Source organism: Miscanthus floridulus, chromosome 1 (assembly GCF_019320115.1).
Source record: "Miscanthus floridulus cultivar M001 chromosome 1, ASM1932011v1, whole genome shotgun sequence".
Lineage (NCBI taxonomy): Eukaryota > Viridiplantae > Streptophyta > Magnoliopsida > Poales > Poaceae > Miscanthus > Miscanthus floridulus.
The window spans coordinates 148148742-148175908 of record NC_089580.1 but is presented as its reverse complement, the minus strand read 5'-3'; the positions used below and the strand labels follow the sequence as shown (position 1 = coordinate 148175908).

The 27167-nt window shown below is 42.9% G+C and overlaps 1 protein-coding gene and 1 pseudogene across 1 annotated transcript; one reads left to right on the top strand and one right to left on the bottom strand.

Moving 5' to 3' along the window:
* Window positions 1–18141: 18141 nt before the first annotated feature.
* On the top strand, window positions 18142–19354 carry LOC136497463 (universal stress protein PHOS34-like). Its single transcript, XM_066493273.1, has 3 exons — window positions 18142–18623; window positions 18710–18816; window positions 18957–19354. The coding sequence occupies exons 1-3, from the start codon at window positions 18401–18403 to the stop codon at window positions 19197–19199; spliced, it is 573 nt and encodes a 190-aa protein (XP_066349370.1). The 5' UTR covers window positions 18142–18400; the 3' UTR covers window positions 19200–19354.
* Window positions 19355–21309: 1955 nt separating this feature from the next.
* Window positions 21310–24106, bottom strand: LOC136497456 (uncharacterized; annotated as a pseudogene).
* Between the last annotated feature and the right edge of the window lie 3061 nt (window positions 24107–27167).

The window sequence follows — 27167 nt, the reverse complement described above, 5'->3', positions numbered from 1 at the left end:
ATGGTGGAAACTCGAAATCACCAATGAAGGTCGAGGAGAGGCGGTTGGGTTGGCTGGAAGGAGAAAAAACTAACTTGGCCGAAGGGGTACCGGTTGTTTTATAACCCCACTCATACCTGCATACCAGACACATCCGGTATTTGCAGGCTAGCTGTTCTTGTTCCAAATTTCATTCACCTAATTTCAATCCCCTTCTCTATCATTTCTTGATCCAAAAACATATATGTCCTTGATCCAAATAAGGTGTAATTACTTTTCTTATCCAAATGCCATGAGTATTACTTCTCTTTTCCGAATATTTGGCATATATAGATTTTGATTACTTGAGACAGAGATTGCGAGACATAGTAGATTGTGGACTTAAGAAAGCCATGTCATGTGTAATTAGCCAATCAAACAATCAAGGAGAGCTATAATTATCACATGACAAGGCTAGGTCTCAAAGACCAAGATTCAAATAGTTTTTCAAATTCACACCACCTACACATGCTAGTTATGGATTTTGAAAAACATCTCTCCTATGTCACACAAATACACATTCTAACATATAAAGGGCCTTAGATGCACTTACAATATAGGTATGTAAAAACATACCTTTGCCTTAAGCCCACAAGAATACCACTAAGTAGATACATAGCATGATAATCTTTATGTTGACCTTAATTGTCAAATAATCATGCTATATACGAAATCAATTTTTCATCCAAAGGACTAAAGAATGCTAGATAAATTTGTTAGTCCACAAGGTACAAAATAAAAACTAAGCTCTCCCTAAATAAGTGCTTTAAGTAATTTAAATGATTTTCAACTAGCACTTTATTCTATTAAGAATTTAGGATTTAATTTTCTATTTTGAACCGCAACCAAATAATTTGCCATATTTAAATTTGAGTTCAAGAGATGCTCACAATTCACTTAGATTTGGTAAATCACAAGCTTCTAAGTAAATTAATGATATATGGAAATATATGGATTAAAGACTCAGTTGTAATCCAATTAGTGTTCTGGTTCCTACAATACCGGACACGTCCGATAGGTGTAGGACAAAAATAATTAATTTGTTGCTTGTGATTCTTTGTTTAGGTCTATTATTTATTGTATGCCTGCATCTCAACAAATGAATTGCTCTACTAGAGAGCTATTAAAAGCATCATATGACAAACATGATAATTATTAAGTAAAACTAATTAGCCACTTGCAATTTTTCACAAAAATACCTATTTGTGAGTCATTGAGCACAAAACAAATAAAGTGGCTATCCTATAATGGTTTAAGTACTTGTTATCAATGGTGAAGATGAAGTAAATGATATATTCATTAAATTATCTTCGGGTCAACCATATAGGAGATTTTGATGAGAATTGATTGATAGATTGAGTGAATATTTTCAATTTACTTGCTCAACTACCTTGAAGCCTTCATCTCATCACCAAGTACCTACATCATTAACCTAAGCATACTTTGGTACCCAACTCTTGTTAGGTCCTTTTGGGTTAGTCAACAAGTGCTTAGGCACCCAAATGGCTTCAGCACTAGTTTGTGGTGAACACATCACCTTGCTAGTGCTAACTCCATTTGTGGTCTTCCTAAGCATATCATTATAAATAAATGTGTTCGGCTTAGGAGTGTTACCATTTGGGCATTCATAGCTTAGATGCCCCTTTCTTCTACAAGCATAGCATATGCAGCCTTTGTTTGCTCTATGCTTGTTTTGCTTGTATGGACATCTGTCAACCTTGTGGCCCATCTCATTGCATCCATAGTATCTTCTTGTTGCAACTTGGGCTTCCTTTCTTGCCTCTTTGTATATTGGGCATTTCTTGGTAGGATGCCCTAATTTCTTGCTCATGAGACAAGCGCTTTGTCCATCACTTTTCTTTTGGTTGGTCAACTTGTTTGAGGCCTTTTGTTCGGCCACTTCAACCTTGTCGGTCCAACTCTTATGTGGACACATGGCCCACTCATATCCATATAATCCACAACCATAGCATAACCTTTTTTCCATGTTTCTTGCTCTTGGTTGTGTTGGCCTTACTTGAAATGTGATTCTTTTGTTGGGTTTTGGAGGAAGCAAGGTTTGAACCCTTCTCAAGCTTCTTCACCATGTTATCACAATTATCTTGAGAAGGTTGTGCTTTCTCCTTACCCTTCAACCGAATCACATCTTTCTTTAATCTTTTCACCTCTTCTTTGAGCTCTATGTTTTCTGAGATTTAGCTCAATCGAAGATTGGCTTGCTTGAGGAGCACACTCATTAGTATAAGAAATATTTAATTGAGATGGTGTACTAGTGAGTGAATGTGTAAGAGATTGAGAAAATTTTACCGATGTGATCACAACCTCATGAACTACCTCAAGCATGATGCTTGATTCTACTACTTCCTCATGAGAGCACTTTAGATGAACATAGTTTGCTTGTAGCACATTATATTTGCTTGATAGTTCATCTAGCCTTGCCTTGAGCTCCAAGTTTTCCTTCTCTAGTTGTGAAACACTAGAAGAGGAGTTAGTAACTAAAGCATGCTCAATTGATAATTTTTCATACCTTTTACTTAGAGCCTTTAGTTCTTCCATCTTGTAGATGAGAAACAATTCTTGCTTTTGAAGTGATTGCTCTTGCTTCTCAATTTCTTCTTCAAGCTCATCATTCTTTTCAACTATCTTCATGATGATGAACTTGTCCTTGCGGTTGAGATGATCAAGGTTGTAGTTGTCTTCAACTTCAACATCACTCTCATCTTGATCATCTACTTGTGCTTTCTCCTTTTCTTGATCTTTCTTGTTACTCTTCTTCTTGCTTTTCTTGGCCATGAGACACAAGTGATGAGTATCATGAGATATTGAGGTTGACTCATCACTTGGTCACCACCGAGCTTGAGCATCGTTGCAAACAGCTGCTTGCTGCTCTACTGCCTCAGCCATACTGGACACATCCGGTATTGGTAGGCAGATAGCAGGTCATGCGCTGCTTGCACTTCTTGCTCCAGCTTGGCGTTCTTGAGGTCTTGTGAGGCTTCTTCACTGCATAAAGACACAATGGACATACTTCCCATTGACTCGATCTCAAGTGCATCATCACATTTGGATTTTCCATATAACTCAACAAGCCTAGTCCAAATGAGATGAGCACTCTCTAGAGGTGGTTGTCCATTGAAGATTGCCTCATCTTGAACCTCTACACTTAATGTACTCAAAATGACATTAATAGCTTGAGCATTGAGTTGCACGCATATCTCTTCCTCTTTTGACAAATTTTTATAGTTGCTCCAATCAACTATAGGAAGAGATATGCTTGCATCCACAATATGCTCAACAAGAGGACTGATATCTCTAAAAGCATTGAGTATATGAATTGACCAAGGTAGAAAGTTTGAACCATCATTTTGAAGAAGCACCGGCTCCAATTCGATAGGCATCGACATCTTTTCTCACGGCGGTGAAGCTTTAGGTGAGAACCTCTCTCTGATACCAATTGAAAGGACCTAGGATGCCGCCTAGAGGGGGGTGAATAGGCGTTTCTAAAAATTAACACCTTTAAATGCGGAAATGATTAGTAAAGAGAGTTTCCAAAATGGAAACTCCAAATTAAGAGTAATACCACCCCTCACAAGTTATCCACAGAGTAAACAAGGTATAAAGAATATATCTAGAAGCTACAATCCTACAACACAAAGTTAGAACAGAGAATAAATATTTTCATCATAGGTAGGAAATAACGGACGTGTCCAGTATACATGATTTCTGCAGAGCAGCCCCAAACTTGCTCCTTTTGATTTCTATCTTCAAGCCAAACTGTAGGTACCTACTAGAGATGACAATATACATAGAGAACCTGCACAAGAGCTGGAGCAACACAAATATCAAATGAAATGCGAATTAAGACACGATATTTGTTTTATCGAAGTTTAGACTCGTTTGAGTCCTACTCTCCATTGAGGGGGTTGTGGGCGACCCAGCGAAGGTTAGCCCTAGAGGGTACCACAAAGGTCACTCTAGCTAGATTCTTTTCCAACTCCTTTTCCTCCTTCCACTAGTTGATTCCGAGGCGGTGTAATCGACTGTTACAAACTTTCTGAGGCACACCACAATCTCTCGGGTGCTCTTCGGCGATGCCTAGCCATCTTGGACCGAAGAGTCCAAGAGTAACAAATGCAAATAACGAAATAGACAATATGCACAAGTGCTCAAGTGATGGCTCTCTCTTTTTCAAATTCTCTCTTAACCCACAAATGGATTTTGCGATTTGGATCACACACTCACTAAGAGAGGGTTTGGGAGAGTTGGCAAGGCTCAAAAACATGTATTGCAACCAGTAGAATCAGTAGCCTCCAAAGGTGGAGGCTTGGGGGTATTTATAGCCCCCATGGAAAAACTAGCCGTTTTATAGCCGTTGCCATACCGGCGTCTAGTATTACTTATAATGCGCCAACGGTAACTGAGTTACAATAATGTTGTGAGGCGTCAGAACTCCTGATGAATGCCAAAACTTCTGACCATTGGAACTCCTGACTCACGTCGGAACTCCTGACCCTCAGCACATTTGAAAACTATAGTAACTGAGTTAAAGTATGTGAGGTGTCGGAACTCCCAACTCATACCGGAACTTCCAACCGTCGGAACTCCTGACTCATGTCTGAACTCCCACCCTCAAGACATTTGAAAACTAGCCGTTGGCCTCTGGTCATCCATACCGGACATGTCCGGTATGACTAGGATAGTGAACACTCCAAGTTAGTTACACGTGAGACATCGAAACTCCTGACCATCGGAACTCCTGACTTATGTCGGAACTTCCGACGAACCAACCCAAGAACAACAACATTACCATTGCTGGGCAAATACCGGACACGTCCGGTATTGCTAGACCAGCAAAAATAGGTTAGCTCTTTTGTCTATCAAACACTCAAAACTCACATGGATTGGCATGAGCACTTATGAATAATTATCTATCAATATGATGCATCCCTCTTAATAGTATGACACACCTATTAAACTCAAGGTCAAATGAAAAACAAATTTATACCGTTTGAGTTGATCTCTTTCGAATTGATGCCGTATCTTTTAATCTTCATCAAGTGAGGTTGCCAACATGTTGATATTGATCTTTATACTTGAGCATAGCCATCTTGAGCACGTGACTTGATTCCATTCATTAAATATGAATAACTCCAAATGCATCAAGTCACTTCCAACACTTTGTCCAATATAGATTTGATCCTCCACATCAATATGACCATCATAGCTTGATTAGTACCTCAACTAAATGCAAGTACTTTCTTCTTCACCCTAGCTAGGTTCTTCGGCCACCAAGCCATCACTTGCCCTTCACCCTTGCTTAGTACCTCGAAGCCTTTCCTTGCTATCTTGACCATCTCAAGCCATCAAATCACATCTTGTGTTGAATCATCCATTCATTTGTATTGTCATCTTTTTCATTTCAATTTAGCAAGCTTCAAATATGAGACTATTCCATATGCGATCCCTCATGTCTCATCAACTAATTTTTATCGGGCTTGCTTTCACATAGTACACAGAAATCCCACAATAAATAAGCCTTTGCATGAATTACATTTGCATTGTTGTCTTGTGCTTGAACTAGATTGTTTATACAACAACACATCATTTTGACTTTCATTAAGTATCTGTGAGATAACCTATTACCTATTCACACTTAGCAAATAGGTTAGACCTTTAATCATGTTGTCATTCAATCATCCAAAACCCACTAAAGGGCTAGATGCACTTTCATGAGCCTAAGCAAACACCTCCTACTCATCTCCATCATTGATTTATCATCATAGTGAGATTGGGAGTGATTCCAAGTCCATTTGCTTGAGTGATTGCATCTAGTGGCGCTTGTTAGTGTGGCTATGGGTTTCTTGTTTCTCTTGGTGGTTGCCGCCACCTAGACGGCTTGGAGCAGCGGAGGAGCTTCGGCACGAGTTGGTGATTGTTCGTGGCTGACTCCGGTGATTGTGAGGGGTCTTGTACCTTCCTCGATGGAGAGCTGAAAAGTAACTCTAGTGGATTGCTCATGTCATTGAGTAACCTCACTTGTGGGTAGATTCTTGCGGTGTCTAATTGTGTGGACAAGGTTGGTGCAACACCTCTTAGCCACCGAACCACCAAGTGTTTGTCGACATAACGGGGACTAGCGTGCTGGCAAGCACGTGAACCTCGGGAGAAAAATTGCTTGTCTCTTGCCATTGGTATTCTCTCGATGATTGAATTGACATTCATATTGTGATTGGTTCACTCCTCTACATGGTGGTATAACTATCTTGCTCACTCCATTACTTTCCCGCAAACTAGTTGTAGCAAGCTCTTTAGTGTAATTAGTTTTGAGAGCTTGTCTTGCTTGCTAGTTTAGTGTCACCTAGTGGAGCTCTTTAGTGTAGACTTGTTGAGAACTCTTAGTGAGTAGTAACATAGCCATTGTTTGTGCCTAGTGATCATAGCAACTAGAATTGTTGGATAGGTGGCTTGCGACCCTTATAGAGCTAGAGCAAAATTGCATTTCGCCATTGAGTGTATTAACCTCTTGCTCTAGTGTATTTGTAGAAATTGTTATAGGCTATTCACCCCCCTCTATCCATTTAGGACCTTTCAAGTGGTATCTGAGCCATAGTCACCATTTGATTGAAGGCTTAACAATCTCGATGTCAAAAGATGGCTCAAGTTATGTTCAACCATATGGGGGGCAAATCACCGTTCTTTGATGGTACATGCTATGACTATTGGAAGAGAAAGATGAAGAAGTATCTTGGTTCAATCAATGACCAAGTGTGGGATATGACTAAGAGTGACTATGCCATCATTGATCCTAACAACCTCACTAACCAAGACAAGGCCAACAAACAATGCAATATAATGGCTCTCAACATCATATATAATGCCATTGACTCCAAGGTGTTTGAGCAAATCAAGAATTGTGATAGAGCTTATGAGGTATGGAAGAGATTGGAGGAGACCTATGAGGGCACACCGGCGGTGAAGGGTGCCAAGTTGTACATTCCCAAAGATAAGTTGACAAGCTTCAAGATAAAGGATGATGAGAGCATTCTAGAGATGTTCCATCATTTGCATGTGATTGTCAATGACTTGAAGGCTTTGGGAGAGAATATCAATAATGATGATGTCTCTCATCGGTTCTTGATATGCTTACCTCCTTGATTTGAGACATTGAGATTGATCATCATTAGAGGAGGATTGAAGGAACTCACCCCTAACCAAGTACTAGGTGATGTCATGACACAAGAGACATACCGTGTGGAAAGGAAAGGGGTTGACAAGGATGACAAGAATGAAGAGGAAGACAAGAAGAAGAAGAGTGTAGCATTCAAGGATAGCTCATCATCCAAAAACAAGGGCAAGTCCAAGAAAGAATCAAGTGATGATGATGATCTTAGTGACATTGATGATGAAGCTATGGCTCTCTTTGTGCGCAAGATGGGTAAATTCATAAAGAAGGGCTGTGGTGCAAGAAAGAGAAGAGATCACACCAAGTGCAAATAATATGTGAGAAGATGCTACAATTGCAAGAGCTTCGATCATGTTCTAGCGGATTATCCCTACAATAGTGATAATGATGCGGATGAGAAGAAGAAGCACAAGGACAAGAAGGAAAAGAAGGAGAAGAAGATGACCTTCCAAAAGAAGAAGAAGAGTGGAGGCTACGTGGTCACTTGGGATAGTGATGGATCTTCGGATAGTGATGGCTCTAGTGATGATGATAAGAAATCTATCAAGAAAGCACTAGCAAGCATCGCCATCAACAACAAGCCCTCCATCTTCGACACTCCATCGACATGCCTCATGGCAAAGCCTACTAAGGTAAAATATGATGTGAGTGATGATGAAGATGAGGAGGAGGAGTATGCCAAAGGAGGAGCTCATGGATATGTGTGAGCAAGTGCACACTTGCTTTGAGATGAAGAGAAAGGAGTGCAAAGAATTACGCAAGAAAGTCAAATTTTTTGAACAATTCTTTGATGAGCTCAATGCTTCTCATGAGAGTCTAAAGGAAGGCCATGAGCTTGGCAAGGCTCACACTAAGCTTGAAAAAGCTCACTCATCTCTCCTCGAGCAAGTCAAGAAGGAGAAAGCCAAGAAGGAGCAAGTGATTGTTACATGTGATGTGGGGCTAACATGTGATATTATTGATGAATCCTTTTATAAGCCAATTGTTGTTTCTCTCACTAACCCTTCTTGTAGCACTATCACTTCTACTTTACCTTTGAGTGATGGTTTCACTTGTGATGTCTCACTAATGGTGGAAATGAGACCCTCAAGAAGGAGGTGAATGAGCTCACTTGTGCCTTAGGCAATGCCTATGGTGGAGATGCCTGCTTACTAAAGTGCTTAGGTAGCCAAAAGTTTTCTCTCAACAAAGAGGGTTTAGACTATACCCCCAAGAAAAGTAAAATAGCCTTTGTCACTCCCAAAGCTAGCTTTGTGAAGTGCAATAGTTGGTTTTATAATAGATACAAGCAAGCTGGGCATATAGAGTAATATTGCAAGACTAACAAGAACAAGCAACCTAATGTATCCTTAATTAGATTTGATCCTTGTTATATGCTTGTTAACGGTGCAAATGGTGTGAAGGCTAAGTTCATTGGTACACCAATTGTGGGCCTAAAGAAGAAGGCCATTTGGGTACCAAAGACCTTGGTAACTAACCTTCAAGGATCCAAGCAAGTTTAGGTACCTAAAAAGAATTGATCTTCTTTTATACGTCAATTATAAAGCCGGAGGAAGGCATTGGGTGCTTGATAGTGGGTGCACACAACACATGATCGATGATTTAAGAATGTTCAATTCAATCAATGAGAATGAGAGCAATGGGATTGATAGTATCACATTTGGTGACAATGGCAAAGACAAGGTCAAAGGACTTGGTAAGATTACAATATCCAATGACTTGAGCATTTCCAATGTGCTACTAGTAGAGAGCTTGAACTTCAACCTATTATCGGTAGCTCAATTATGTGATCTTGGTTTCAAGTGCATATTTGGTGTGGATGATATAGAGATCATAAGTGTAGATGGCTCTAACTTAATATTCAAAGGATTTATATATGAGAATCTATACTTGGTTGATTTCAATGCTAGAGAAACTCAATTGTCAACATGTTTGCTCACTAAGTCTAGCATGGGTTGGTTATGGCATAGAAGGCTTGGTCATGTTGGAATGAAGCAATTGAACAAGTTGATCAAATATGACCTAGTTAGAGGTTTGAAGGATGCCATATTTGAGAAAGATAAGCTTTGTAGTGCATGTCTAGCCAAAAAGCAAGTTGGTAACACACATCCTAAGAAGAGCATGATGAGCACATCCAAGGCATTTAAGTTATTGCACATTGACTTATTTGGACCAACCACATACACTAGCATTGGTGGAAACAAATATGGATTTATGATTGTGGATGATTTCACTAGATACACTTAGGTGTTCTTTCTTGTTGACAAGAGTGATGTATTTACAACCTTCAAGACACTCATCAAGAGAATTCACAATGAATTTGAGAAGTGACAATGGAAGTGAATTTAAGAACACAAGAGTTGATAATTTGTGTGATGAGTTTAGAATTAGGCATAAATTCTCGGCCAAGTACACTCCTCAATCAAATGGCCTAGTTGAGAGGAAAAATAGAACCTTGATTGCTATGGTAAGATCAATGTTGAGTGAGTACAATGTGAGTCATTCATTTTGGGCCAAAGCAATCAACATGGCTTGCTACTATAGCAACCGACTCTATTGTCACCCAATGATGGAGAAGACACCATATGAGCTCTTGAATGGAAGAAAGCCCAACATAGCATATTTTGGGGTTTTTTGTTGCAAATGCTATATATTGAAGAAAGGCACTAGATTGAGCAAGTTTGAGAAGAAATGTGATAAAGAATTCATGTTTGGTTACTCCACTACTAGCAAGGCATATAGAGTTTATAATTTGGCTAGTGGTACTCTTGAGGAGGTTCATGATGTGGAATTTGATGAAACCAATGGTTCCCAAGTGAAAGATGAGAATCTAGATGATGTGACAGGCACCCAATTGGTCAATGCAATGAAGAACATAGACATTAGTGATATAAGACCTAGAGAGATGATTGATGTTGAAGATGACAGGAATCAAGTGCTCTCTAACTCAAATATGCAAGCTAGTGGTTCTCAAGATCAAAATCAAGCAAGTGCTAGTGTTGACAAAGTACAAGATCAACAACAAGTGGCTAGCTCATCATCTTAACCAAGTGATCAATCAAATACAAACAATCAAGTGCAAGTGCTCCAACCAACTAATGTTGCAAGAGATCATCCATTGGACTCTATTATTGGTGATATCTCTAGAGGTGTACAAGCAAGATCTAGATTGGCATTATTTTATGAACATTTCTTATTTGTATCATCCATTGAATCTAAGAAAATAGATAAAGCTTTGAAGGATGTTGATTGGGTAAATGCTATGTATGAAGAGCTAAACAACTTCACAAGAAATCAAGTATGTGAGTTAGTTGAGAGGCTTAAGGATCATAATATGATTGGAACCAAGTGGGTTTTTTGGAACAAGCAAGGTCAAGATAGGATAGTAGTAAGGAACAAAGCAAGATTAGTGGCTCAAGGTTACACTCAAGTTGAAGGTCTTGACTTTAGAGAAATATATACCCTGGTTGCAAGATTGGAAGCAATTAGGATCTTGTTAGCCTATGCTTGTGCCCACAACATCAAGTTGTATCAAATGGATGTGAAAAATGCATTTCTCAATGGGTACATTAATAAACTTGTGTCTGTTGAGCAACCTCCTAGTTTTAAATATGAGAAGAAACCCAACCATGTTTATAAGTTGAGAAAGGCTTTATATGGATTGAAACAAACACCAAGAGCATGGTATGAGAGATTGAGGGATTTCCTACTTTCTAAGGGATTCAAGATGGGAAAGGTTGACACCACTATCTTCACCAAGAAGTTAGGCAATGACTTGTTTGTGTTGTAAATCTGTATTGATGATATCATATTTGGATCAACCAATCAAGATTTTTGTGAGGAGTTTGGAAAGATGATGGCAACTGAGTTTGAGATGTCCATGATTGGAGAGCTTAGTTACTTCATTGGTCTTCAAATCAAGCAAATGAAGAATGACACATTTGTGAGTCAAGGCAAGTATATCAAAGATATGCTCAAGAAGTTCAGAATGGATGATGCTAAAGCTATTAGTACACCAATAGGGACAAATGGAAGCTTGGATAGTGATACTAGTGGCAATATGGTAAATTAATAAATGTATCGGTCTATGATTGGAAGCCTACTCTATGTGACCGCATCAAGGCTAGATGTGATGTTTAGTGTATGCATGTGTGCTAGATTTTAAGCCTCACCGAGAGAGAGAGAGAGTCATTTGAAGGCAATAAGGAGAATATTAAGGTACTTAAAGCATACACAAAATATTGAATTGTGGTATCCCAAAGGAGCTAGATTTGAGTTGATTGGATATTCGGACTCTGATTATGCGGGATGCAAAGTTGAGAGAAAGAGCATATCGGACACATGCTAGCTATTGAGAAAATCACTTGTGTTTTGGTCATCAAAGAAGCAAAATAGTGTACCACTTTCAACCGCTGAAGTGGAGTACATTTCGGTCGATAGTTGTTGTGCTCAATTACTTTGGATGAAGGCTAATTTGAGTGACTTTGGAATCAAATTCAAGCAAGTGCTATTGCTATGTGACAATGAGAGTGCCGTGAAGCTCACCAACAACCTGGTTCAACATTCAAGAACAAAGCATATAGATGTCTGTCATCATTTCATAAGAGATCACCAACAAAAGGTGGACATTTGTATTGAGAGTGTTGGCACCGATGATCAACTTGCTGATATCTTCACCAAGCCACTTGATGAGAAAAGTTTTTGCAAGCTAAGGAATGAATTAAACATACTTGATTTCTCAAATATGTGTTGATGCACCCCATTATATGACATGCCTCTCCTTCGAGCAAAGCAAGGTAAAGTTGATTGACATGTCATTCATCTATTGCTAAGGACTTGTTTAGTGCATCTAGTCATTCCTATCATGTCTTAGGTTGATTCATGAAAATCAATTGAATTTGATGCTTGTATGGTAACACTATTGCTTGTATGCTTGAAATGATCTAATGGTTGCATATGACATGTTTGTGGGCTTATAAACCTAGTGTTTGATCTAGAAAGTGAGCTATAAGTGTTGAAATCAACGTGGTGCATGATAACCCTTATTTGGAGGTGTGAAGAAGCTTGCCCTTGGATCAAACCGAGTTAAATATCTTTTGCAAGTGATCTAAATTAAACCAAATTAAGAAAATGATCCTCACTTCACATGGTTTCACCCCAACCCATCTAAAATTTGAGCTCACATTTTGTGCTAATTGTTGACAAAAGGGGGAGATAATTCACAAAGATAGTAAAGATAGGGGGAGCAAACAAATGAAATAACATTGTAAGGGGATCAATTAAAATTTAAAGCACACAAGTAGGGGGAGCAAGCTAATAAACTTGTATGTTGCATTTGAATGTGCATTACATATGTTTGATTGCATGGCACAAGTTCTTAAATTCCATATCCATGCTTGTGTGGTGTATGCTAGATTATAGAAAATGATTGATGAAATAATATAGCATGCATAGAAATAGGAAGAGTAACTGGACTTGTGCTTATCTTGTAAAAACTAGACCCTTTCATATAATGTTGATCTCACGGGGTTGTCTAGTTTTTTTGTGAATGTCTAGTTACTAATGGTGCTAAGGATGGTGTATATTGGCAACTCCGATTGGTATCATGCTTCAAAGGTCCATTCTTTACACTTTAGCATCATTTGGTAGTCATGACTCTCCCGCATTTCCAATCCATGCATATGTGCAAGCTTTCAAATCCAAACTCTTAGCACATATATAGGGGAAGCTAATACTACCAATTTGGGTTAATGAAACTTATCCATAATCTTTACACATGGTAATATGCTTGGGAAAGCAACATGAATCCAAAAAGATTTAATTAAATATCTTTGTAAATAGGTTGTCATCAATTACCAAAAAGGGGGAGATTGAAAGCCCTAGTTTGGTTTTGGATAATTAATAAAACCTAGCACTAACATTTGTCATGAGTTGTAATATAAGCTAGGTTGGTGCAATCCAAGTGATTGAGCAAGATGAGGTCCATGGTGATGAAGGTGGACATGTGTTGATGATGATCAAGCTCAACTTGGAAAAGAAGAAAGAGAAAAACAAAAACCGAGAAGATCAAGACAAAGGTATATGATAGGTTTTTGTTTTGCACTCAAGACACCATAGAGGGTGTGAGTGACTTAGGATCGATAGCCGTACTATAAAGATGGAAAATCTTTGGCTAAACAATTTATCGAGTGCCACTAGGTGACATGACTTTTGCATATGCATTTAGGAACCTAGTGTGCTAACTTTGACCCTTGTAAAATGCTTTGAAAAATGCTAACACACATGCACACAAGTTCTACACTTCGTGGTTAGTAAGTTGGAAGCAAGGGCGAAGTGGTTGTGAACTTAGAAAAAGAAAAAGAGAAAATGGTCCACGACCGGACGCTGGCCACGGGGTGACCGGACTCACCCCGGGCGTGCCCGGTCAATTATAGGCGAAGGCGCTGCTCTGGCCGAGAGCAAGGTGAAGGACCAGGCGCTGCCACCTGCGCGTCCGGTCACTTCTTCAGGCAAGCGGACGTAGGCGCCAGCGCGCAACCGGACGCGTAGGGGCCATGTCAGGTTGTGGCTGACGTACGCTGGCGTCAGCATTGTAGGTATGTGTGAGAGAGCAAAGTAGCGACCAGACTCTGGGGCGCGTTCGGTCAGCTTGGACCTGACGTGTCTGATCTTGTTTTTCGTGCTCTAGACCCTCTCTGTTGTTGACCGGACCCTAGCGTGGTCTGCGTCCGGTCAAACAGAGAAGTGTGTCCAGTCAGCGGTTGACACGCGCAAGCTTTGGCGCCTAACAGTCAAATTTGAATCACGTTACATGGCAAGCGTTGAGTGGCTCGGGAGTGCGACCAGATGCTGACCGGTGTGTCCGATCATCTCGCGGAACCCCCCTCTGTGACTCTAACGGCTCTATTCGTTTGGGGACGTCTATAAATAGTGTTTGGTCGGCTCTAAGGCAACTCTCTTGGTACTTTGATATTCCTAACATTCTTGTGAGCCTAAGCAAACACCTCTCACTCATCTCCATCATTGATTCATCATCATAGTGAGATTGAGAGTGATTCTAAGTGCATTTGCTTGAGTGATTGCATCTAGTGGCACTTGGGGATCATTGTGGCTGCAGATTTCTTATATCTCTTGGTGGTTGCCGCCACCTAGACAGCTTGGAGCAGTGAAGGAGCTTCGACATGAGTTGGTGATTGTTCGTGGCCGGCTCTAGTTATTATGAGGGGTCTTATATCTTCCCCAGTGGAGAGCCAAAAGGTAACTCTAGTGCATTGCTCGTGTCATTGAGATACCTCACTTGTGGGTAGGTTCTTGCGGTGTCTAATTGTGTGGACGAGGTTCGTGAAACACCTCTTAGCCATCGAACCACTAAGTGTTGGTCGACACAATAGGGACTAGCGTGTTGGCAAGCACGTGAACCTCGGGAGAAAAATTTCTTGTCTCTTGCCTTTGGTATTCTCCCGATGATTGAATTGGCATTCATATTGTGATTGGTTCACTCCTCTACACGGCAGTATAACTATCTTGCTCACTCCATTACTTTGTCACAAACTAGTTGTAGCAAGCTATTTAGTGTAATTTATTTTAAGAACTTGTCTTGCTTGCTAGTTTAGTGTCATCTAGTGGAGCTCTTTAGTGTAGACTTGTTGAGAGCTCTTAGTGAGTAGTAACATAGCCATTATTTGTGTTTAGTGATCATAGCAACTAGAATTATTGGATAGGTGGCTTGCAACTCTTATAGAACTAGAGCAAAATTATATTTTGCCATTTAGTATACTAACCTCTTGCTCTAGTGTATTTATAGAAATTATTATAGGCTATTTACCCCCCCCCCTCTAGCCATTTAGGACCTTTCATCGTTGCATTTAATGAATACTACTTCCCGTGTTTAAATATGTGCGTGAATATTTCCCATAAAACTTCATCATAGCATACATGAATGGGCCTCCACTTGTAGTTGAAAATACATGAATTTGAATTATTTTAAGCCCATAATAGAGGATATATTTTGAAGTATGCTATTAAATGATCTAATATTGGCATTAGGGGGAGAGAAAGCCTATTTTGAATGCCAAATATTATTTTCACGGAAGAAAAAATGATCTTAAAAGTAAAATATTCCTTTGAAGCTTGAAGCAGGAATAGTATCACGCACTAATCAAACAATAGTTTGACTAATGCTCTTGTGAAGCATGAAGCTGAGCATGATATTTTTGAAAAATGAGAGAAGTAACTTGAAGTTATAAATCAGAAGTTATGTTTACTACTACTAAACTAAATATTTTATACTATCAAGCTACAATCTACGGGGACACATATGGATTCTAGTTTATTATATATTTGTTAAATAAAATAAGAAAAAAAATCCTCCATTCTCACGAAGAGAACACCTCATGAAGAAGGGTTAAGAACCTCATGAAGAGGATCATCATGAAGATAAAATCCAACACACTAGGCGCATGTATTATTAGTGTTGGGTATGCAGAACAATAAATCATCTCTTGTTTGAGAAATGACAGAGATAGAATAATCTCACATTATGAGAATATTGGGAGAAAATAATAGTTGTCGACAACGCTACCTCTATAATTGTAAATGTTTCTCTTATGAGAACCTGGATCCAAAAAACAAAGTCCATGGCAAAGTCGCCTGTAGCAATTATATCGGGTCAATGAAGAAAGCAATTGAGGTCGAATCTCCTACTAAGAAGAAACAAATGTTCTGTTATATCTCTGGCAAATGAAATGAATGAATAATATGCAGTAAGTGGATTCTAAAAATCCATATAGTTTCCGAAGAATAAAAATCACAACATATATTAATTAAATCTCATACTAAGTGTTAAAAAGTCTAAGGTAGAATATATTCCTGAATAAATATTGAAGTCTCAAGAAGAATATGTCCTAGAAAAAAAGAGTTATTGAACAACTTTGTAGTGAATAACATTATTTTATTATGTATATCACATAATAATCTCTCATATAGTAGAGAATATATCTCATAAAAGAGACATATTATTCGCTAAGAATGAGAACATCCTTGAAGGAATTAATCCATGAAGGATTTATCGGTCGATTCTTGAATAAACACCATTAACACTTGAAGTAAATATAGACCTGAGAGAAAAAAATGAGGAATCTTAAACACCATGAAGGTGTCATATAAACACTTAGAAAGTGCATATTGAAAAGCTAGAAATAAAGTGATGATGTCCTCTAAATACCATAGAAGGTATAAGAAAAATAATGAATTTGACAATTGAATTATCCCCTAAATGCCAAATGCAAGACTAGATTTATCATTTAATGGTACAATAAAAATCCTGAAGTTTTGTAGAATATATAATTTGAAAATCCACTAGGGAAGAATTATAAATATTCAAACTCTAGTATAAGTTTGATGCACTATCTAGAAGATATTGAATATTGTAAAGTATTTAACCCCATAATCCTCTGAAAGGATTTATTATTCTGAAAGATAAATTTTGTTTGCTTTGCACAACTAATAAGTGGTCATTTATGCATGAAGCATATTGCTCTTGTTTACTTATATTATAATTCATAGAAGAATTATTAAGCACATATTTATAAAAAATGTGGTTTGAACAATGATGTTCAAAGGATGGCTTTATGAGGATGAGCAATTTGATTGAATCTACCTCAAAGGTAACTAAAACCATTAGAATTACACAGATCAAGTAGATTATATTTACTAAAACGTTGAAGTTTATGTATTTATCATGAAGATAAATATATATTCATGAAGAATAGAATTCTCTGAAGAATACATGATCAAGAAGGTTAAATGTTATACTCTTTTTTCCTACGTGAGTTTTTACTTAAGGTTTCTCACACAAGATTTTTAATGAGACAATATATGCAATGCAATTAACGAATGCAACGTACTTTTTTCCTCCAAGAATCGTTTTTTCCCACTGGATTTTTTGATGGAGTTTTTAACGAAGCATATGCATATCGTGGTAATCGTCCAAGGAGGAGTGTTGTAAAACATACGAACTCTATCCTATCGCCCAAGGAGGAGTGTTGTAAAATATACGGACTCTATCCTAGAAGAAAAGGAGAGGAAGAAATCATAATCCTAATCCGTTTGTATATAGGCTCTTATCCAACTCTTAGGTCTTGGTAGGACTATATATACATGGGAACTCTATGTTGTAATTATTAATATTCGGAGAAATAAAGAATAGTCTTTCTATCTCTTGTGTTTATGTGTTGTACTTTTATCTACTGTTATTTTAATTATAAGAGATGAAGAGGAGAAGATTCTATCTGCTGGCAAGATTTTTTATAACACATTCAACGGTGACCTCAGACAGATTAGCATTCAGTCCTGGATCCGTAATGCTGCCGTCCTTCCTGAAGCGTTTATGAGAAAGAAATCAAAGGCTGGATGGCTTTTCCCTCGCACAAGCTTCCATCCGGCAACGAATCGAAGATGCCGGCAGGTTGAACAGGCCCACGAGTAGTGGATAAGATCGCAGAAACAGTAGTACCGTACTAGTAGTAATCGATTCAGAAACCAGGAGTGATGGTAGATATTTTCACTAGATCAACATCGAAGCATATATATAGTACGTTCAATTCAAAATTATTTCCTCACTTCCAAATTACAAGTCATTCCAATTTACTTAAAGAGTCGAAACATCTCAAACTAAGCTAAATTTATATAAATAAGATAAGATAATAATATTTATGATGTCAACTAGTTATATTTTTATAATATATTTATTTGATGTTATAAATCTTTATAAAATTTTGATAGATGGTTTGACTCTCCAAAATTTTCGAAACGACCGAAACGGAGAGAATCTAAGAAGAGTCCCTTTCCTACATTTCCGCTCGGGGCAGAAACCGCGCGCGCGGAGGCGGGTAGAATGTGGTATGGCCAGCCCCAGCCAATGGGCCATCACGCCCTCGTTCCCTTATCCGAACCTGTCTCATGGAGATAGAGCACACAGCCCTGTCATCTGGCAGTACTGAGCCACTGTCGACATGATCAGCTTCTCCTATATAGAGTGATCTGAATTGGCTAGCTAGTTTGTCCGCATCGCCATTATTATTCAGCAACAGACAGGTGCTCGCCTTCTTCTCGATATATAGTGCGCGAGAGAGTGCAGGGAGAGCTAGCTGAGTAGTCATCTTGCCAGCAAGAACAACTGCAGCTAGGATTGGGTGATCCATGGAGGTGGCCGGAGGAGGAGCCGCTGCTGTTGTTGGTGCGTCGTCCCCGCGGCGCGTGGTGGTGGCGGTGGACGAGAGCGAGGAGAGCATGCACGCGCTCTCCTGGTGCCTCTCCAACGTCGTCTCCGCGGCCAAGGCCGCCGCGGCGCCGCCCCCCGCCGTGGTGCTCGTCCACGCCCGCTCCCCGCGCCCGTTCTACTGCCCCTCCATCGACGGTGCCGGTGAGATGATTCTTCTTCTTCTTCTTCTTGGCGTGTTGTTCTCGTGTCCTTATCGAGCATCTGTGACGACGGATCACGGTTCGCAGGGTACATCCTGACGCAGCAGGTGATGGACAGCATGGACCAGTACATGGCGTCCGCGGCGGACACCGTCGTCACCAAGGCCAAGAGCATCTGCACCGCGTTCCCCAACGTACGTGCCATCCTCCTGACCGGCGACAGCGTCCAATTATATTAGCAGTTTCGCTGATCTGTCATAGACGATCCGGCAGGCAGCTGAAATTAATGAAAACCAGAGAGGATTTGATTTTATTTGCCACGCTCGCATTGCAGGTGAGGGTGGAGACGTGCGTGGAGAAGGGCGACCCGCGCGACGTGATCTGCGGCGCCGCGGAGAAGGCCGGCGCCGACTTGCTGGTGATGGGCAGCCACGGCTACGGCTTCCTGCAGAGGGCGCTGCTAGGGAGTGTCAGCAACCACTGCGTGCACAACTGCAAGTGCCCCGTCGTCGTCGTCAAGAGGCCCGACAGCAAGCAGCAGCGGGCGCGCGGCGGCGCGAGTCTTGGCTCGCCTTGAGACTTGAGAGTTAAGCCTGGGTAGTGGGTACCACGCCCTCGCCTCGGTGAAACGTGATGATGGCTCTGTCCCCTGTACATAGCCATAGGAGTACTTCAGCTTTGGTAGTTTCTTTGCTTGTATATACTCCGTATATAATATGATGTTCCCGATCACTAGCTGTCATTATATTGTCACAGTGTCTATAGTTATTGCTTCCAGTGGCGGAGCCAGGATTTACAGTCAGAGGGGGGCCGGCCGTCAGGAATTATACTTAGAGGAGGCCGGCTCGGTCTTTTTCATTGCGATAATTTTATTATCTAGTTGTGTTTTGTATGATTATATTATCTAGAAGATATTAATAGGTATATATGACAAGAATTTTATATAATCTTCCTCTTAATATAAATAAAAAATATTAAGTTACCCCCCCCCCCCCCCCCCCCCCCCCTGGCTCCGCCAGTGATTGCTTCCAATTTGTATGTAATCTGCGAATGGAACATATTATTCCAATAAAATTTTCGAGCATGCAGCACCTTGCACCGCTACATGTCTTATGCAGTTCTGCTTCACCGAGTTGCTTATGAAAATGCATGAAAGACCCTCGGCCTCCAAAATAAATTCAAGTAGCCGCAACCTAAAACAGCAAACTAAGTAAGATAGAGGCAATTCAAGTTCAAAATATTCAAGAATAATAAAAAAGTATATAATTCACTCTTCCACCTTGAAAGAGTAAATAATCCTAAATTTTTCACCTAAATTGCCCGCATATGCCATTATTAAATAAACTATAATATATTTTAAACATATTGACATACATGACGTGTGCCACCGTACATATTAAGTATACTTGCATGCATGATCCGCAAGTATGTAATTTTTTTTATAGTCACACAGCAATGACATTGACATTGAAACTTGAATTATATTAGTACTCTATGTAATAAATTATATAAGTTGCTATTTTATATATTTATATGTTTTGATTTGAAGGAAACATCATAACAAATTAGCATTGATAGTTTAGTTACAAGCACTCTTTATAAAGCCAGAGTACACTATTACTCAAGAAAGTATATTTCTTCAAGGAGATTCAACATCTTAAGCATTGTGGTACAAGCTGAAATGATGCTTATGTTGTTGTAGTAACTGAGAGTATAGTCTAAGATCTCAAATCCATATTTTAATAAAACAGAAAAGGAAGTTTTGAATCAAAGGTAGAATAAGTACTAGAGTTCTAACTTAGCACGCAGAAAACAGGAGTGCTGGAACTAATAAGATCATGAGCCACAAAAGAGTTGACGTAACTGAAGTTAAGTACTAAATACATATCGAAATGCAAGCAAAGCGGGAAAATACGAATATGGATGGAAAATCATACAGATTAATTGGTAATGAAGTTTATTACAATCAGATGAATATTGTGAAGTACTTATAGGTATTGTGTTAAATATGAACAAATAAAGAAAATTAATTTGGATAAGCTATGGTTGTTGAATTTATCCATGAACTTCTAGTTGTATACTCTTGTCTTCTAAGATTCTTGGTTGTGCAAGAGCAAGGATTGATTGAATACCTAGCGTGAATAATGGGCCATAATAAATCCTAAAAATTCCCCAAATATAAGTTTAAGATAATAAGATGAAGGTCTATTGCAATTTGTTTATTCAATTTATTTGACATGTACCAAGAAGTATACAAATGTATCACTCATGTATATATATACATAGATAATACTAAATTCGTTCCAAATTATAGTTCGTTTGACTTTTTTGACCCCAAGTTTGACTAATCGTCTTATTCAAAAATTTATGCAAAATATCAATTCTTTTGTTGTGGTTTGCTTTATTAACAAAAGTTCTTCAAGAATGACTCAAATTTAACTATGCTTGCACAAATATTTTGAATAAGACGAGTGGTCAAACTTGAGGTAAAAAAAAAAGTTAAACGAACTATAATTTAGAACTGAGGGAGTACAATATAAATTAATTGAATTCAGCAACTATAGCATGCTACCACGAATCTAACTAAGGTAAACCATTTTTTTTTTTACTTTTGTCATTTACACTCAATCACATTGCCTCATATGTACTGTGAATTTCTAATATAATTCGGAAGACTATATTACACTTGATGAATCCTTTCACTCTTCAGCTGTAGCTCCGCCACCGCCGCCTTTGATGAGCTCAAGCGCGGAGTCCACAATGCCTGGGAAGCTCTCACGGTGCTTGCCAATACCGACACTGCCGGAGAAGACATGGTAGCTCTCCAGCTCCGATGTGGTATCGGCGATGGACTCGAGCAGGCCCTCCATCCCCACTCCCCTCAGGAGCTCCATGTATCCGCCACCGCCCGAGCACGTCATCAACCAGATAACCTGCTGCACCACGAACCGCTGCATCCGGGGGATCTTGACCTTCGGGTCCTTGTTCTCCCGCAGGATTGCCGCCAGCCGTTGCACATACGCCCGCTCCTCCACGCCGGCGCCGCGCAACTCGGCAGCGAATCGCTCGCCGTCGATGAACCTGCAGATCTGTGTCGTCAGGCCGACGCACACCTCCAGGACCTGGTCCCTGTTCGTCATGGTGACACCCAGTACCACCGGCAGCACCTTGGTCACCACGCGCAGCAGCTCCCTGTATTCCGGGCCCGAGTAGGCGCACAGGCTCCGCAGCACCCTCGCCGCGTTCAGGCGGTGGGCGTCGTCACCGTCCTGCAACGCCGAGACGAGCTGGAGCACGTCGGCTCGCTTGAGTATCGCCGCGCAACCCGTCTCGCTCTCCAGCGCTAGCATCGCCAGCTCCTTGCCGGCCCCATGGCCGAGCTCTCTCTCCTCGGCACTGACGAATATCGACAGCAGAAGCTTGACCAACCCTCCAGTGCCCATGATCGCTTCCTTTCCGCTGTCGTCCATGGCCAGCTTCTGCAGCTGCCCGTGCCGCAGTATCCCACGCAGGTTGCTCACCAAGAACACGTTCTCCGCGACGCCCTGCCGCAGCGCCTTGCCTGTGTTGCCCGTCGTGGACACCAGCATCTTCACCACCTGGAGCGCGCGCTTCACGGCGCGCACCTGAGAGTCGGTTACGTGCTGGTTTCGGAGGAGATCCTTGGAATCCTGCGTGAAATCGATGATCTTGGCGAGCAGACCGCGCGCGTTGCTGATCTTCCCGCAGTTGTCCTGGTCTCTGGCGAGCTTCTTGAGGATGCGTAGGCCCAGCAGGTTGAACGGCAGGTAGTCGTAGTCGCGGAGCCCTGGCAAGGGCCCACCCTCACCGGCAGCACCGTTCGGTTGCGGGTGCATGCCGGACACGGCCGCGCTCCGGCCTGTGTAGAGCAGGGACATGACGGACTCGATGGCGCCGGGGATGGCAGACAAGCGGAGCGCGTTCTGGCGCTTGCCGTCGAGCTTGCAGACGACCCCCGCCGCTGACCGGCGCACCTCCTCCTCGTCACGCCGCTTCCAGTTGAGCATCTCGACGAGCCGCTCGACGGACCGGGGGCTAGTACCGACCTTGCGCAGCGTATCGCCCGCCGAGTCCACCTTCTCGGCGAACTGCTCTAGGATGCGCACGCCGATGAGCTGCTCCTCCAGGAAATCGGACAGGATGAGCTCCTCCGCGAAGGTGACGAGGTACATGTTGATGCCGTCGAAGATGCTGCCAGTGACGCACCGGGAGTAGGCGTCGTAGAAGAACCACGTGAGGGACACGTGACCGTACGCGCCCAGCTGGCAGTCCTTGCTCACCTGACGCCTGACGGAGCAGCTCGCAGGAGAACTTCCATGCCCAGTAGGCCTTCTCCAGAAGGAAGAGCACCGCCTCCAGCAACGCCAGGGTGTAGAAGAGCAGAAGCGCAGTCCTCATGTTGCCGCTGCCGCCGAAGTCGTGCTTCTAGAGGCGCATCAGCGAGAGCACGACGCAGGCCAACGCCGAGAGCACCTGCAGCCAGTTGAGCAACCGGCCGATGTTCCTAGAGGTGAACACCTGGCCGGTGTAGGGGAGCAGCGACACACCATTTGGCGCGTGCCCAGTGCGCTTCTTCATGACGGCCGCGATCTGGTTCTGGAACCTCGCCGACGTCGTCGCGTCGCCGCTGACATCTGCACCGTCCGCTGCCGGCTGGGCCAGGGAGTGTACGACGCGTCGGAAGAACCGGGAGCTAGAGCGCAGCGCGCCGCCCGCGTCGGTGGTTTGCGTGGCGTGCTGATGCGGCTCCTGTTCGTCGCGGCCGCCGCCGCCGCCGCCGGTATGGTCGACGAGGGCGTGCAGGATGCGGCGAAAGAATTGGGAGCTGGAGCGGAGCGCGCCGCCAACGTTGGAGGTTTCCGTGGCGTGGTGCTGCCACTCCAGCTCGTGGCTGCGGCTGAAGACGCGCGCGCCCTCGCCGACGAGGATCACGGTGATGCACCAGAAGTCGGTGATGTTGAGGCTGCCCACGAAACCGCCGAGTAGCACGACGGTGGCCCACACGAAGTCGAGCTTCCCGAGCCCGCTCGCCGCCTTCTCGAGGATGGCCACACGGAGCGCCAACAGCGTGAGCTGCTTCTCCGGCGGGTCGCTCCTACGGTCCTACCATAACCAGCGCTGCTGCCACTGCGGACACTTCCGCTTCCAGGCGTCGGCGTCCACGACTCGGAGAAGGGCGCCGACCCGCTGCCGCCGGGGTGAACCGTGATGTCAAGCTTGATGCTCGGTGGCAGATCGCCGCCGCCTTTCTGTGACTTGTCGCCATTGGAGTCGCGGCCCTTCCTGTACTTCATGGCGCCCGACGTGTATTCAGGCTCACCGGTTATTCCAAGAAATGGAGCAGCTGCCGCGTCAAATAGAGCGCATGAATTCGAAAGGAATGGAGACGCGGCTCTATATGACGATTGTTTGTAGGTTGGGACATGGAAAGTTCCGCGAGGAGTCGACAGTTCTTGGAGCGAATTCAACAAAGGATTTAGCGTGAACAGTCAAATCGCGCAGGAGGGAACTGACGAGAAGGAGCTCATAAACGGTAACGTCTTGTGTCTTGGCGTGTGAAAATGGTGGCGACGTGATTGGAAATTTGGAAGAATTCAAGATTGCATGGCTCGAACCATTCAGGATTGAACCCAGTTGTAAGAACAAGTGGACAATAACAATCTGGCAGTTTAGAAAAAAAAAGAATGAAAGAAAACTGTGGAAAGGAACAGGGGCGGATCCAACGGTGGGGCGGGGGGCTCAAGCCCCCCTACCCATACCGGAACAGTGGAACCTCCTATGGAGCCTCATGAATTTTATGCAAAATTCCATAGTGTAGGGGGACTGAAACTTAAGATCGAGCAGCAGTGTTGTTCAGTCCTCTGAAATATTTACTAGATCCACCGCTGGAAAGGAAGGTTCTTCTGAATATCTGATGAAAGATCTTTCGAGTGGACATCCCTAATTGTACGGTGATGATTACATCTGCCAGTTTTTTTTAACGGCTAGCAGTCTTTTCACTCTCAAGATAAGTGCAATCTCTAGCTCATTGGAACTGCTCTTCCACCCTGTCGTCGGCGGCACTTAGGCCCTCTTTGGCGCGGCTCCACCCGGCTCCGGCTCCTCCTCCGCATGCACTGTAGCAACACTATTTGAACAGTGTAGCAGGAGCCGTTTTGAAAACCGAGGCAGAAAATGAACTGAGAAGAGGAGGAGCCGGAGAAGCCACGATTTCGGGCTCCTCCGGCTCCGCGCTACAGTAGCACTACAGTAGCGGAGCCGGAGCCGGCCGGAGCCGTGCCAAACGAGGCCTTATACAGATGATAGTGAAGCCCTTGAAGAGATATCCAGGGCAAAAAAAAAAAACAGAGAGAATTAGGAGCTAGCCTTGAGTGCTACCCATGTTATTAGGATGGAGGTTTTCTTTGAGCCGGAGTTGAAGACTTGTTATTCCTGACGATTCCCAATACCTAGATGTTACTGAGGACTCGGTGACTTTCCTCAATGTAGTTCTTGTTGACGGGCCTCCAATGTTAGGAATTTAGGTATTTTTATGATTAATTTAATCTAGAAAAAATAGTAAATTTATGATAATAAATATGTGCACGTGTGAACTACTAGTGGCAACTATGACGAACATACTGATCATGTTTAGGAGCCCAAAAACCATACTGAACATAGAGACGGTAAGATTAGAAGTATACCTAGCGGAGGGACCCATGCTCAAGGGTGTAACATCCTAAAAATTTGACCTAATTTAAAAATCACTAAAAATTTGAACTTTTTAAAACTTTGCATAGGAACTAGAATATATAACCAACATAGATAATATTTACTAAATAAATTAACAATAGGAAACAAAATTTGATGTGTGAAACTTGGTGTGTGAATGTTTGCTTGACTTGTTGAACTTATGGTGGTACACTTTTGCATACCCATGCATTCAAATTTGAATTCAAAATCATTTAAATATATGCATATATGATCTGGGAAAAAGAAAAGAGAAAGGAAAATAAGAAAAACCACTTTGGCTCAATCTCTCCCCTCTCTCCCTTTCGGCCCGCAGCAGCAGCCCATTCCCTCCCTTCTCCCTTCTCCCTTTCCCTTCTCCCGCACGAGTCGGCCCAGCCAGCGCTGTAGTAGCCGTGGCCCAGCACCGTCCCAACGCTCGCCCACGCCCCTCCCTTCCCCCTCTCCTTCTCGCTAACGCCCGGGGCCCGCACATCAGCTTCGTTGTCCACCTCGTGGCCGGTAGCCGTACGCGGCACAGCCGCGTGTCAATGCCCCGCCAGCTCCACCCGGGTGCCAGCGGAGGTAAACGGCGACACGATGCGACCATGGGACCCCATGGCGCCCTCTTTTCTCCTCCTCTCCCCTCTCCTCCCTCACTGTGAACTCGTCAACGCTGACGCCATGGTCGTCTCCGCGCCGAGCCGCCGGAGTAGCCGCCAAGGCATTTCACCGTGCGCATGGGCAAGCACTAGCTGTGGCGAAGTAACCCAACGAGGTCAACCACGAGCATGCGTGGTGGATAAGAGTGGCCGGGAAAATATCTCGCCACCGGGACACTGACCTAGCCGGCCTATAAATAGGCTCAGCCAACGACGCTCTCACCTCATCCTCCCCACCATCCGCTCCACCGAGGGCAGAAACACACCATCTCCCCCTCTCTTCCACCTCTCCCCTCTTCCTCTCCACCTTTCCCCGATTTCCCTCAATTCAGGAGTTCGCCGACACCATCAGTGCCACCTCCCCTCTTCTTCTTCTCCGCTACGTCCTTGGCCGATTGGAGTGACCGGTGAGTTCTCTAGCTTCTCCTCTTCCTTTTGCGGTAGCTAGTTGATAGTCTATGCCTCTGTGCCGGGCTACCGTTGAGCACCGTGCCCGTCGAGCCACCATGGCCGACGACCACCGTCAACCAGGGTCTGGTCGGGCACTACACCACCACCACTACACTCCCCACTCACTCGCACAAACGAACACATAGTTAGTTGTTTAGGTTAGGGCTTTTAGGGTCGAGTTCACCGCACGGCGCTGCCGCAACCTCTCTGGCGAGCCGCCGCCACCGCCGTCGGCACCCGCTGCCGTCGGAGACCCGGCCACCGGCTGTGGCGTGACCCCGTGAGCACCGTCCACTACTCATCCGTCACCGTCGAGGGCTGGCGCCACTGGCGTAACCCACTCCGGCGAGCTCAGCTCCTCCTCTATTTTCGTCATCGACACGGCCACCGTCTGACGAGATCCTAACATACCGGTATGTTAAGCCTCGGGTCCAATGGTTCCCGAACGATGAAGACCCCCCGGCCGACCCCTTTAGGATCACCCAGGGGCTCGGGGGCTATGCCCATCGGTGAAAGGTCCTAATATGGCTAGAGGGGGGTGAATAGCCTATTTAAAAATCTACAAATCAACTAGAGCAATTTGATTAGTATGACAAATAGCGAAATGCAAACTTGCTCTAGCTCTACAAGGGTTGCAAGCCACCTATCCAACAATTTTAGTTGCAATGATTACTAGGCACACAACTTCCAAAGTTACTACTCAC

Bases quoted from the DNA above. Each gene is read 5' to 3' on its own strand.
- LOC136497463 (XM_066493273.1), top strand. From the start codon at position 18,401: ATGGAGGTGGCCGGAGGAGGAGCCGCTGCTGTTGTTGGTGCGTCGTCC. The intron at 18,624-18,709 runs GTGAGATGATTC...CACGGTTCGCAG, and splicing joins CCCCTCCATCGACGGTGCCG to GGTACATCCTGACGCAGCAG. The intron at 18,817-18,956 runs GTACGTGCCATC...CTCGCATTGCAG, and splicing joins TCTGCACCGCGTTCCCCAAC to GTGAGGGTGGAGACGTGCGT.